This window comes from Orbicella franksi, chromosome 13 (assembly GCF_964199315.1).
Source record: "Orbicella franksi chromosome 13, jaOrbFran1.1, whole genome shotgun sequence".
Lineage (NCBI taxonomy): Eukaryota > Metazoa > Cnidaria > Anthozoa > Scleractinia > Merulinidae > Orbicella > Orbicella franksi.
In genome coordinates, this window is record NC_138157.1 from 17,178,521 (window position 1) to 17,193,125 (window position 14,605).

At 40.1% G+C, this 14,605-nt stretch overlaps 3 protein-coding genes across 8 annotated transcripts in view; 1 reads left to right on the plus strand and 2 right to left on the minus strand.

Annotated features, from left to right (window-relative positions):
• The window catches only part of LOC145466517 (uncharacterized), a 9,860-nt gene extending 3,298 nt beyond the window's left edge, over positions 1-6,562 (minus strand). The window contains exon 1 of one of the 2 annotated variants that reach the window (XR_014041912.1): positions 1-6,562. This exon is cut by the window's left edge and continues 1,942 nt beyond it. Coding sequence is in view for 1 of the 2 variants with exons in the window: in XM_081450242.1 (XP_081306368.1) it covers positions 2,759-3,487 (729 nt within the window). In the remaining variant the exon portion in view is untranslated. The other variant, XM_081450242.1, reaches the window with a different exon arrangement.
• LOC145466423 (rotatin-like) overlaps positions 1-14,605 on the minus strand; it is a 193,396-nt gene that overhangs the window by 55,434 nt on the left and 123,357 nt on the right. The window lies entirely within an intron of this gene.
• Positions 1-14,605, plus strand: part of LOC145466424 (uncharacterized) — a 36,218-nt gene that overhangs the window by 7,386 nt on the left and 14,227 nt on the right. For all 5 annotated transcript variants that reach the window (XM_081450138.1, XM_081450140.1, XM_081450139.1 and 2 more), the window contains 8 exons: positions 7,355-7,516; positions 8,082-8,199; positions 8,693-8,871; positions 11,094-11,315; positions 12,086-12,121; positions 12,473-12,604; positions 13,146-13,393; positions 14,123-14,294. In XM_081450138.1, coding sequence (XP_081306264.1) covers positions 7,355-7,516; positions 8,082-8,199; positions 8,693-8,871; positions 11,094-11,315; positions 12,086-12,121; positions 12,473-12,604; positions 13,146-13,393; positions 14,123-14,294 — 1,269 coding nt within the window. The remainder of the gene's footprint in view (positions 1-7,354; positions 7,517-8,081; positions 8,200-8,692; positions 8,872-11,093; positions 11,316-12,085; positions 12,122-12,472; positions 12,605-13,145; positions 13,394-14,122; positions 14,295-14,605) is intronic.

The following is a 14,605-nucleotide window of genomic DNA, read 5'->3' on the forward strand; positions in this document are numbered from 1 at the left end:
GTTAATAAGAGACAATTATCTTTTATATGCTGTTCAATATCTGATTCAGTAAGAGAGACCATTTTTTCTGGGTTTGCTTTTATTTCTTCGGCGATGTGATCTGCAATAACTAATAACTTCACAGGTCGTTTTATCGTCACAAACGGTTTAAAATTATGATTACTGCCACGATACGATATATTTTATGCAAACCTCAAAACGAATCATGTCTCCAGAGACACCCTATCGTTTATCAGTCACCTGAGTTTTCGTTATACTGAAAACCGCTTTCCAAATTAGCACATGTGTACACCGACATGCAGTAGAGCAGATGTCTCAGTTGGTAATTTCTAGATAAAAGGGAGATTTTAAACAAAGACAACACGAAGAATAACCGTCTATCAAATATCCTGTAATATAACGCAGATAACGTGGCCGTCTTCAGTTCTTCAGATGTCAGTTCCCACAGTTAAATACAGTTATTTTGGGTGACCAGCTACTGAATGTACTGCTGGATTTATTCTGTATGTTAGTAGTCTAGTAGTAGATACAGTACAGTACGTACCGTTAGTTCCCTTGCAACTCGTTAGAGGCTTTTTTACTCACTGAAAGAACGAAGCATGTGAAATTAAGTTTCTAGCCCAAGAAACGAGACTGTGTATTTTCTCTCTCGAAGGTTTGATAGTGTCCGGAATTCTATCTCCTCAATTTTTCTCGTACAACTGCGAGATCATGGTTGAGCGAAAATTGCATCTACAGAGGTCTCCATTAATTTCAACTTGTTTAAGGTCGCCCGGCAAACCTTTTCAATTAAAACAACTCGATTTTGTCGAAAGAGATAAAATTCAGATGCAATGTTCACATTTACCAATCAGCACCTGTGTTTTTACCATGACTCCAAAGGCACAAATGCGCTATATATTACGGTATGGTGTATTTCCCCGTCTTTGTCTTACACCATAAAGGTCGGCACACATACGTACACAACGTGACATGTCACGGGAACTTAAAGGCGGAACAAGCCCCTTCGTGTGTACGCATGGGACGCATGCTATTACAGGGACAGTATGAAATCGGATATTGGGGGACAGTTTGCAAAAGCAGTGCAAACGACAAATGCGACATGAAAATTGCCGAGGCTACATTTTGTCCCTGCTTCATGATCGACGCACGAATTCGAACTAGCTGAACTTCATGCAACATGTTGCGGGGATAACATTTTGTCCCCGCAGCCGAACTTTTTCACAAAAACGGGCTTGCCACATCAGGAAAACTGTCGTTGCAACAAATACTAACAACATGTCTTCTAACGTGTGCCGACGTTAATGTTCTGTCGCTTACTTCACTTCAACGGCAAAGGCAACGAAATATGACATATACATCGTAAGAAGCGTTCTGAAATTGAGTTCAAATCATTTTGAAGGACTTACGTGATCACGAAATTTTCAGAAAGCGTCCAAATTTTGTCGTATGGGATACTTTCCTTGTGGTAATATCACAGTTGTTTGATACGCGCGACTTTTTTTAACTTTACGACAGAAATCACGTCCTACAACACCGCACGACGACTTGCAATATCTAATTTGGCGTCATTTCTGTCAAATTAAAATGCGGAAACAAATCAGGATCTTCTCTCAAATACTCACAAACACGTACAAAAAGCAATAACAAGTAAAAGATAATTTCTATTTCCTTACATTGACATATTGGAATCGATTGGTTTAAAAAATGTAATAAAATATTTTCAACTTGTTTAGATATAATTACTCCAAAAATCAAGCGTCGCCTGACATACATTATTTATTTTTCGATTTAATAAAACCTTGCTTTATTTATTAAGCAATATATTTTTAGCGGCCAAGAATCGAATTTGTTGCCTTGCTACTTCATTAAAGAATATCAAGTAAAATGTTTGGCCAAATGAACTTCCTCACTTCATTTGCATTTACCCAAGCCATTTTTCCCGAGGCAAAAACTACCTTTGACAATTAAACATTTAAATTTTGGAAGGTTTCTAATTTTCTGCCGCAGCTTCAACGGATATCTTCTCTTCCTTCGCTTCCTTCGCGCTTTTATATCACCGATTTAAAAGTAATTTTGCTTTCTTGCAACAGAAAGTAGTCTTTCCATGGTAATAAGGCCATGACAGGTGTTTCCAATACCATCTGCGGCAAGTAACGCAAATTTACACAAATTAAACTTGCACTTTGTTTTATTTTCCCTTTCCCAACTTATTTTTAGAAAAATGTTTGGCGGGGTCTTAACGAAAAGATTAAAAACTACCTTGTGCGATTGAATTCAACATCAAAATCTCATTTCTTCAAAGAAATTCCGACTACGTCCAAAGAAATAAAACTATGAAACAAAGTGAATCCTTTTGTTCGCTTTTAACAGACGTCTGTCAGCGGAAAGCGACTGAATAAGGTAATTTCAATTTCTTTGAACCTCATGCCAAAACGTTTCCTGCCATTCTTTCTAATTGTCTGAATCGAGAAAGGCGACGTCAGAAATTCATGAAGGCGACGATATTGTCGTTTCAGAGCGGACAGTTTCATTTAAAAGCATCTATAGTTTGCCAAGTCGTTATTTGCTAAACTTGTTTTCATATTCAACTTTGGAATACAAACTAGTAGCCACAAGCTATCGTTCTTGACACTTAGGAATAAATGGTTCAATTTTAAATAAGGCAAGAAATAGCTTAGCTAGATGAAAATCATCATTTACAGATAGTTTTTGGTCGATAGTTTTCGCGCCATAAAATTTTCACAAATTTATAGTCTTATTTTGACTTACTAGCACTTTCAACACAAATTAATTTCGCTACTGGGGCCGAACGAATGCTTCGCATCTTCGCATTTCCGTCCACGCCAACTTCCTCGTCAGAAAAAGCCAAGTTTTCCACCGGACTCCCAAGATCAGGGTCGCCGCACAGCAGTGATTCAAATGCGACGTATGATTCTTTATCCTTCTGAGGGCTTTTCTTCAACTTGGACGTTTTCCACGTCGAAGCCTGTCTTTCCCGCTTGGCCCCTTTCTCTAAATCCAAATTCAGGCTTAATTCTTCTAGGGTATTGTTATTGTTTTCGCTCGCTGCCTCGCATTGCCGCCTGATTTCCCTTCGCATACTCCTTCCAAACAAATCCTTCTCGTAGTAACAACCACGCGGCGTTCCTGGCGTCGGCGCGAGTTCCGTGGCCGTGGAAGAAATTTTCTTCACCGCCAAATCGATCGCATGCATCCAGCGATGTCTTTGAAGGTTCGTGTGGCATTTAAGAAGCCACGTTCCTTCTTCGGTGACCAACTTGAAGCGGTGACTATATGTCCTGCGCCTCACAACAGAACAACGAGCGTTCGCTGTGATTTCGATTTTGTCGCAATACTCGTGCCACAACTCCGTCTGCTCATCGTAGAAGTACAAAACACTGTTCCTCAAGACTACCCAGTACTCAACCCATTTGTCTTTCTCGTCTTCTTTCTTGAGGAAATCTTCGTGTAAAGTTTCGTTCATTTGCTTCGCTCGCGCCGAAGTCGTCGCCGGTTTCAAGTATCTTCACGTTGTAGTAATGCTTTGTTCACAATTTGATCGGCTCGATTGTTTCAATGGACGTTTCGCCCATTGAGTAAACCTTAATACCTGTCTGATATGTTATTTATCGCGGTTCATGGAAAGTGCATATTTATTAATTTGTTCACAGATACACCTGACACCGGGTGCTTTAGCGCATGCGTAAGAACGTTTCCTCGTGTTGATATGCAACGAAACCACGGTGAATATAGTTATGTGGGGAGTGTTTTTCCTCTTCAATGTCTTACAAGCTGCGCCTACTCATAAAATATTGAGTAAAAAAGAAGAGGCAAGAATCAACTCCTTCAAGCAGGCATATATCATTTTACTTGACATTTATTTCAAATCGCAAAAAAATTTTCCGTTCCTGCAAGCGGGCATGTATCATTCGACTTGAAGTGTACCTAACCCCAAAATTTTTTTCGCTAGAACGAATCGACTTATTATTTGAAATAATTCTGCGAAAAAATTTTTGGATTCCGTTAAATCCTCGATTTTCTGTGCCACGACGAAATCTCGAAAATAGCTCCAAAACACCGCCATTTTGTTTCATGACCGAGTGTGAGGAGAATGGTCCAGCGGCTCTTGTGACGTCTACCCAGGAAGGTTGGATATCTCATTTCCTCTCATCTCCTTCAGGATGGTGCAATACACATTCGAAAAGTGCGCAGAAACGCCTTCCAGAGGTGCTATCGGCTGTTGCAGCAATATTCCAGATTTAAAGAAAGGTATACTGTACAATTTACTGGCGATGATCGGCTAATGGTGCAATAAAGACGTAAACGATGGTTGATTTTGTCGAACCGAAACAAGCGAACTGAATCTGTGAGAACCATTGAAGAACTCTCACTGGAATTTGTTCCGCAGACTTTCGAACGCTGTTTTCATAAATTTTCTGCTTAAAGCTAACCAGCAATTTGTAGAAATACCACCGACAACCTATATCTTCCAATCCCGCAGTATTTATAACATAACCGGCAAAGTTGTGTGATCCGGTCATGATCAAGAAGCGTTATACTGATACGTAAATAGATCGCAACTGTACGCCGCTAACCAACACTTATTCCTCTTTCGATTTAGATGAAAGTCGAAGATTAATCCTCTAGAATTACATGATAACAAAATTGTTAGACTCACAGAGTTTTTCGAAGGTTTGGAAATCAGCAGTGTGACAAAGATTCTGTGCAATAGCGTCGAAAATATGACCGCGTAACATTATCTGCGGACCGCTTAGGGAACACATCCTTTTCGCTTATCCGACGAATTTCACTGCAAACTTTGAGAACAATTTACATTGGTTATTTGGAGTTACGACTTAAAACGTGTGACAATGTGAAATCGGTAATTGTATGAAATGTTTCCTTCCGCCTTGCTTCCCGCAGCTTCAAAAATACAGGTCCAAACAATACGATTTTCAATCGATCGAAGCCAATGTTTTGGAGGTCATCAAGTCTCGAAAACTGCAACACGTACGTCGCTCTTATAAACATGAAGCATTCAACTGAAAGTAAAACACAAACTGAATTTAACAGAACCTTGACAAAATACATTCTCTGTAAGGAAAAATGTAAACGGCTATAAACACGCGTGGGAATCTTATATTTAGTTGACGAAATTACCATCCAAAGCAGTCCTTGAGTTTTCTTTCCTGCTGTTCGTTTGCCTGCTCCTCCACTTCGTATCTAGCTTTCCATTCCTAATATACAAGCAGCTCGTCCGCAAAGACGTCTTCCCCGTCGTCGCTTGAAATATTGCAAATTGCTCTCAAAGCTCTAAGCAGTGAGTTCACAGTTGTCGAACGTGCTCGATCGAAGTTTATTTCGGAGCCTTCCGAATCGAAACTTAACTCTGACTCCAGTGACGAAAAAGAAATGATTCTGAGACAAAACTTGGACGTTTTAGTCCCAAAATACATCGGAACGATTAGTTTTTCATTCTATTTTCTCGAGCAAATACAGTGAGTTGACTGAGGCGCTATTGTATTTGGTTCCTGGGTAGACGTCATCAGGTACCGCCGCCCCAGACTCCCTAAAACGCGGTCGTGAAACACTAAATCGCGACTTTGAAAGGGCATAGAAAATCGAGGATTCAACCAAACTCAAAAATTTCTTCGCCCAAATGCTTCAAATAAAGTCTAGATTTGTTTTAGCGAAGAAAAAATTTGGGGGTTAGGTGCACTTTAATATCTATTTCAAATTTCGCAAAAAAAAAATAGATATTTGGCAGGACTCAGATAAACAGGTTTATATGCGCCAAAACAAATTAAATTAAAGTTTAAATTTCCTTAATCAGTCAGTTTATGCGTTATTACTCATTTTCAAGGGACGAACGAAACCCATTAGATTTTGAAATTTAAGTTATTTTCTTTTCTACTGCTTTTATATGCGTGGGTGTTATATTGTCATAGCATTTCATTTGTATAAGATACAAAAGTGGCTTTCTTTCAAACAGTTTCAAGTTGGCGAACATTTAAATGTTGTCTGCATCAATTACTTTTTTGCATTAGTTAAGTATGATCAAAGTTTTATATCTGTTGCCAAAGCCTTGCCAGATCACGAGATTTGATGAAATTTGCAGTACACAAAGTGAAACCGATAAAACTTAGCCGCAGCTGAATAAATATACGTTGATACAAATTCCAATCTTTTTATCAGAAGCTATTTTCCCAGAAAACTTCATTTTTTCCCAGGATACCATATTGATGGCAAAAGAACAATTTCAATCGTCAGTCAAGAGACCGACGAACGCAAACGTGTAGGAGGTTAGGCGACAATGGGCCCATAAAAAAATAATAAAAAAGATTCTTCCATGCGATCCAAAGTATTGATTAAATGTTTTTCTCATTTCTCGACAACTAGTTGCAGTTTCTGCTTATTTTCGGCAAGGCCATTGAATAAGTTTCAAGCTAAGAATTGAAGTATTGGTGAAAAATCAAACAAAGCCCTAAAATATCTGGAATAGCTTAGATAGAGTCACTAAGGAAATTAAATCCCTAAAGACATTTAAGGCTGCTGCGAAGAAAACGGCTTCTTAGCCTTATCATGACATTTAGGTAGCGTTTTTTTCATACTAGAGATCATTTGTTTTCTTTTTATCGTTCATTGTTATTGTAGATAGTTTCTGAAAAACCTTTGAGAGGATGAATCTATTAAAGTTTTAAAGTTAAAGTTAAATGGAATCGATACAGCCCATCCTTTACAACATAACCCGTACTCGGAGAATTACCATTGGTTACTGGTTAGAGAGAATTAAAAACGCACAAAATTGTAACAAGGGGACGTTCCTTTGGGATGATCCGGATCAGGACGATAATTCAAGTTACTTGGTAAAAGGTGAATCCACTGCGTGCACGGATTTATCGGCTCCTTTGATGTACCATGATCCGACTTCTCTTTGATTATAAAACCTGATCTGGATCTTTCGAAAGGTAAGCACCCGAATAAAAGTCGCCTTAGCTTGTCGCGATGTGGCTATGCCACGTTTCCCAGCAACGCAATGAAGTCCCGCGGGCTCAGACAATGAAGTCCCGCGGGTTCAGACAATGAAGTCCCGCGGGTTTAGACAATTGGTACAGATTGGAATCGCGGATGAGACGTTTTGAACAAAAGTCCAGGTTAAATACTCAGATGACGTTAGATCTTCGCAATCTGTCTTTATTTTCACCAATCTTAACTACCCTGGTTTCTTTTCAGTTTAATATAAAACCTCGGGTGTTTTTCTAAATCAGCAAAAAAAAAAAACTATCTTGAAGCTTCAATAGTTTTAATGGTATTTTTGTCTCTTGCATAAAGTGCTTTTTAAACTCTTTAGTTTTAGGTAGTACTGGTCCCGACATACTGCTGGGCGACATCATCGCGGACGTCGAGACTCTAAGGTTTATAACACAAGACCCCAACGCCCGCAATGCCATCACATACCCGCACGGACTTTGGCCAAGCAATACCGTGCCTTATCTCGTAGATAGAAGCATTGGTGAGTAATTATAGGACATTATATTCCGACCTGGATTCCAGTAAATAAGTCAGTATATAGCCGGCGTGCTCCAAGAGCTGCCACGAAGACTTGACCCCCTAGTCAGTAGTTTCAAGTCCTCCCCAGGGTCTAACACGGTCACTTCAGTCTTAGTCTGCTCTTGGCTATGTTTTTCGTGAAAGCATTCGTGCACGTTTTGGAAATCTCAGGAAGCTGTATTTGACTCACAGAAAAAAACATAGTAGAACCCCGTTAAATACGACCAAATGGAGCCATAATTAAAACTGTGGTTGCAATAAAGGCGTTCTGAAAATAGAAAAGTGGCCACAAAAGCGAAGTGATGGTCGTCTTAATGATGGTCGCCTGTAAGAAGGTGTTCCGCTGTATAGAAGGTACTGGATGTGATAAAAAAGAATTGAGTTTTGTAATGAAAAAATAGTTGGCGCAATTCACATATATACCTTCCCTTCTCTTACATGAAAGTCACACAAAAAAAACACCAACATTGCATAAAACAAACTGTTTGATTTGTTTTCTTTTCTGTTTTGTTATTTGACATGCGCAGGACAAGCTGGCGTCAAAGCGATCAATGAAGCCATAGCAGATTATCACAAGCTGACATGTTTAAAGTTTGTTCGAAGGACCACTCAAAAAAACTACATCAGGTTCACTGATGGCGACGGGTAGGTAAAAATTGGCCAACGCAGTACAGGAGCTCAAAATGTTGGACTAATATCGTGTACTGTATAATATTTAACAATTATTAGGCCAAGTTGACCAAAATATCTTTGTTTGTCTGTGGCGAGCAAATCAATTATTTTCCGAAGCCGATCGCAAGTAACACAAATCGAATGCGCAACTGATGCTCAAACTTAATCGCATATGAATACTACAAAATGACAGATACACCTGATACTAAGAAATGTCTATTTTACGCCCACTAGACCCATAGAGGACCCATAGACTGCCTGGCTTCACCTCATTGTATCAATTCCACTGAACTTTTTACACCGGCAGATGTTGTAGGTTATTCGTATCCCTGCCATTCGTATGTACACAGCTTGTTTTACATTGCGCCTTCTTCGTTATTCCCTTACTCCCTTGCAGAATGAGTCACTTGCATTACGTCAATAGGATGTAAACATTGAACAACTTACCGTTTCCTCTGACTGACAGGTGCTCTTCATCTGTGGGTCGCACAGCACGTGGCGAGCAGAAGGTAAATCTTCACCAATACTGCTGGTACAAGGGGATTGTCATCCACGAAATAGCCCACGCCATCGGCTTCTTCCACGAGCAGTCACGCACAGACAGAGACAGCTACGTCAATATCCTATACCAAAACATTGAAGTGGGTAAGATACCAGGAGCTTTGCATGTTCCCTTCAACAGCATAACTCCTTATAGGAGCTCAGTTACGATTTGCACATTTTGAAAGGTTTAGCCTAAATTTTTCAAATTCGTTGTTTGCAATCCGTGTCAATCTTCGCCATCCTTGACCATCCTTGTTCCTTTATGGTTTATTATTATCTCTTTGATGTTTTTCTATCTTAGTAAACTATTATTTTCTGGTTTCCTTCCATTTAAAGGAGATTTTGTACGAGGCCCAAAAAAAAGACAAAACACCGTGACTGAGCTCCTTTAAGCCCCGTCCACACTACGCCGAAGGAATTAGAAAACGGAGGTTTCACTCTGAAAACGCATCAAATGCTTTCCATCCACACCACCCGGAGGAATTTAAAAACGCAACAATCACCGGATATTTTGGATTTGTGTTTAAGGAAAACTTGGATGGGGAAATCACATGATTATCGTGACGCCATCGTTTTCGAAAAGTTCCGGTTCAAAAACGTTTTCCGTCCACGTGAAAACGAGAAGCTCCGTTTTCGTGACGGATTAGTGTGGACGGTAGGCCTAACCGTAGAAATAAAGCTGCGTGTTCAAATTTCTCCGGTGTAGAGTGGACGCTGCCTCAGGCACAACTTTGTCCCATGGGACTTTATGAGCGTGATGCTGAAATCTCATATAATTCTCATCATATAACATCGTCTAACGTATCTATTGTCATAGGGTTGTAAAACGTGTTCTCAAACTCATTGATAATTCATCAAGTTTGAACAAAGGAAATCATGACCGTGATGGTGTTTGGATATCTGATCTTATTTGCCATAGATTTTCACGATTTATTTCTCCCGTTTGTTATTACTTTTAGTTGCGATTAATTGAGAAGATATATCAAACAGTCAAGACCATGTTTGCCCACATTTCCAAACACCTCGAAGTTCGTCAAAAATACTCCGCTGCGCGTCCTATTTTCATCTCTCTTCTCGGTGTTTAGAAATGTGTTCAAACACGGTCTTTTGTGTTTGATCTATTACTTTCAAAACCCTTCAAGATTTTAGTGTGGTTCACAACAATCACAAGCAGATTGTAAGTTTGACTTATATGAGACAATTCATGTCATAGAGGTTTGTCACATGGGACAAAGAATGACCGTCTAAATCTCCCTTAAGCACTCTATTTACATACAAACACTCGAACCACAATCCCTCGATATATTCGCTTGGATAAAGGGCTAACCCTCGAAAAGGTCAGCTCTTCCAAATTGCCACAGCTGTACAATTCCATTCTTATACCCCGTTCTCACCAACTTACAATTGTTTAATTAGACAAAGTTTCATTAATGGTTTCACAAAACATGTGTAAGTATAGAACTGTTCCCAGCACACCAAAAACGCGGTTACAGTGCTTCCAATTTGTCACACCTCCCCATTTTCTTTGTTAGTTACAGAAGCTTCCTCATCAATGATACTTTCAATGGCAATTTCTTCAACCGTTCAAAAATCCGTTCACTGTCACTAAACAAGCACAACAGAAATATTACATACTGCACTGCTCTAGCCGTGCTTTAGAAGTTGTGCATGATTTCCCAACCCCGGGAAGTACCTGGCCTCGAACTATGAACCGTTCTTCACGTCTATAGATGGGCTGTTTAGAAGTCGTTTAAACGGGGGCGGGGGGGCATTCAGCGTCAGTATGTATTCAAGTTATGATTACAAACTTGCTTCGGCTGGACTGAATTTTCTGAAGAAATGTATGATGAAAACCAGGCCGAGTCTCTTTTGTAATAGCTCTTTCTAATATTAAAGAGTATACGCCTCTCCGTTTGGAGAGTATCACAGTTTACAGTATGTATGCACTAGCTATAAAACGTTTTCACGTGATATACCATAGAATGTCCCAAGAGTCACTTGTATTTTCTCGGTATACACACAAGCCTTCAAGTGACAAGTGGGATATTTCATAGTATACCACGAGAGAACGTTGCATAACTGTTTTATACCATGCCATAGAAAATACAGTGGCCAACATAATCAGTGGGACATACGCGCGGCGCATGATGGGAAGGCTGGGTGTAATACCGTTGAATCGTCATTAGATCGTCCGACAGGCAGTTGACAGTAAAAAACAAACATCGTCACAGAAAGAGCACAAGTGCAAGAACCAGGTGTAATGAACTCTAGCGACGACTTCTTTTACACAAATGTCAGTGCTGATTTTTTGTCTGTTTCACTAGGCAAAGAAAACAATTTCGACAAATTCGGTCATGGTCAGATCCAAGATCTTGGCGAACCTTATGACTATGGGAGCATAATGCATTATGGACCAAAATCCTTCAGCAGGAATGGTCGGTCTACTATCGTTGGACTGAAGACTGGCGCTGATCAAATGGGTCAGCGGAATGAGTTAAGCGCTAACGACATTCGGCAGATTAACAAGCTGTACAAGTGTCCGAACAGTAAGTTAGACATAAAGGGTGAGGTGAAGGGGTTATACTTAAATGCAATTCTTGACAGAACGGTCGCGAACGCATTGAATATCTCTTTAAGATTTCAGCTCTTTAAAACTGCGGGCATTAGTTTGTAACGTCCAGTAAAGTTTTGATAACTTTTTGATGATTTTAATGATATTTAAGAAGGAGGACAAGGTGAAAGGGACAAGTGAAAATGAAGAAAAAGGGGGAATAAAGGTGATACTTTTTAGCTGAGAATCTTGGCTGGATACTAAAAGTAAACTGCTACAAGGATGACAACCGTGTAAATCTACTCGTTCGTTTGCATAAACGTTGTCTTACTTTATTCCTCCCCAAACTTATAAACCATTCATTAAAATGAACTTACAGTGCCCTCTAATCGGGACCATCTAAAAGCACAGATACCAAAGCATAATTATATTGTTAGAGGTAAAATGAAGCAAAAATTGGTAGGTGAGGTGAGGTACCCTGATGGAAATTGCAAAGGATCCCATAGAGTGATCAATTCGATTGCAGGCCGGGATCATTGGGTCGAGTTCTTGGGCGAGACGCTTTACTCTCACTGGAAGTGAGAGTACTCTACCGGTCAAATTCCTATAATGAACAAATTCCTTGCCAAGGGGAATGGAATAGTGTGGAACAGATATCGCAATATGTTAGGGTAGTGTAGGTCACTGAAGTCAACGTGCCCCAGAATATAGACTTTCAAACAAGAAGCAGCAGTGAAGCAAGCAATAATTGTTTCTTGGTTCTAGAACCAGTTGATCCAGGACCAGACGCAAATTCCGTGGGTGAGTAGTTTGACAATTTATGACCACTGGACCTATAAATACTAGTCATGCAACGCTCTCCCATGGTATACCATGGAATATCCTACGAGTCACTTGTATTTTCTTGGTATACATACTCGCCTATATTTTATATCATACCATAGAAAATACAGTGGCCAACGCTTTCAATGCGACATACGCGCAGCACATGATATGGAAAAGTTGGACGTAATACCGTCGGATGTACAACTGCTTTCCTGTATTTTGATTGGCTATATTTTATATGGCATGCACATGGTATAAATTCTTGTATAACACGATGTACCTCATTCGAATATTGAGTTCATTGCTAACATTTTCACTTGTCAACAGTCTATTGCAGTTTTGACACTGGCTCGCTATGCGAATTCTTTCAAGGGACTGGAGACGACTTTGATTGGACCGTCAAGCGAGGTCCCACCTCAAGCGGTGGGACTGGGCCGAGTACGGATATGTCTGGAAATGGTACGATTGATCAACAAATAATTTCTCTCAACGATATCTGTACACTACATTAGCAGACAGGCAATGAGAATAAAGATAATCATCAAAGAGGGAATGTTGTCTTGGTGAGCCACTCTGAAGCAGTGCGCAGTTGTTTAGATCTTGTTCAGTGAACAACCACGGTCTCTTGTAGGATGTAACGGGCAGAAACGTCATAGTTTCATTTTGTCCGTTGTGTTTACTTGCATGCACGCGAGGGCAATTAAGGATTTCCACTGCACTACTCGAGATGTTTGAAAATTCTCTCAAAACTTCACAAACCTTTAGGCGAGTGCAATTTGGAAGAGTTTTCAAATATCTCGAGTAGTGTAAATCCTTAATTGCACGGACTACATGGCTGAAAAATTGCGAACGCGCGCGCACTTAAATCTGCACTGCAGTGCAAATTAAGAATTAACAATAAATTGCCGCGCTGTCAGCCAATCGCAATGATGTAATTTTCTCAGTCATATAATCAAGTGTGTTACATGAACAAACAACGACCAACTTATTATTTTTACAGGTTTCTACATTTACGCCGAGACATCTAGGCCGCGTGAACAGGGTAACCGAGCAGTCCTGATGTCTCCCCGGCTGACGGGACCTTACTGCCTTCGTTTTCATTTCCACATGTTGGGTACCAGCATGGGATCTCTGAAAGTCTACAAGAATTCAGGTTCGACCAACACCGAGGTATTTTCCATCAACGGTAACCAAGGAGATCGGTGGTATATGGCGCAGACTTCCTTGACGGGTCCCGAACAATTTCAGGTGATGATGAAACGTTTATTCGACTAAATTTTCACTGTTGCAACGCTGCTCGCGACTTATGAAAAAAAAAATTCCCTCTGCGATAAACAAGAACGCGTGAACGCATGAACGAGAGCTGATCCAAGAGTCTGACATAAAGTCACCACAGTATTGAAATTGTTTGAGTTGTTGACCATTCGATCAGTCTACAGCCGGTTAATTGTCCCTTTGGGCTCCCCCGGTGGGAAATGCTCTTGTGATAGCAAAAATTACACGCCCCACTCCTCTCAAGTAACAAACTTGTCACGCCAACAATCTTCCGATAATCACAAGCTTTTTCGCTGCGCGAAAATGGCTATTTTTTTTAGGTTAATCGTATCTATAACAATCATGATTGGCTCTCCGCGCGCCTATTTGTCCAATTGGGTGTCGAATTACAGGTATATATTCATTAACAACGTTTTGTATTTGGATACCTACGCCAATCTTACTTCAGTTATGGGCGCTTTAATAGCTTCCATCTTAATGTTTTCTACAGCTTTTAGAACTTGTGGAAAGCACTATTGATTTTTTCGCTAAAAAAATCCCTGGTTTAGTCTCCTTAGACTTCCTTAGGTAAAACAGATTGAAGGAGCTGACGTGTTCAAATGGAACGTTATATGAGAGCGTGTGTAACTTTAAAACCCTTGCGATGTTTCAAGGTAGGAGTCAAGAGTATAAATTAAAACTAATTTTCTCTATCGTTGGCAGATTGCATTTGAGGCTATTCGTGGTACCGGTTATCGAAGTGATATTGCGTTGGACGAGATTAAACTAACCCCAGGGAAATGCGAAGACCCGTCGGCGACCCCTTCTCCGCCGGTCACCACACCAATCCCAGTCAAGCCGAGAACCACTCCCATCCCACCTAGTCGCAGTGAAGGTTAGCATGCACACTTCATTCCTGAGACTAAAAAATTTGGAGAATGTTTTCGACATGAAGTTGAAGTTTAAAGGCTCTGAGTTACAGTATTTTGAGTTATTTTGGCCGCGTACAAAATTACCTTTAAATGATAGGAAACCTGAAAATAACAGTTATAAGATAGAAAAGCACCAAAGAGATAATGATAAACCATACAGGAACAAGGATGGCTAAGGATGGGGAAGATTAACACGGATTACAAACGACGAATTTGAAAAATTGAGGCTAAAATTTTCAATATGCGCAAACCGTGACTGAGCTCTTTAACGTGC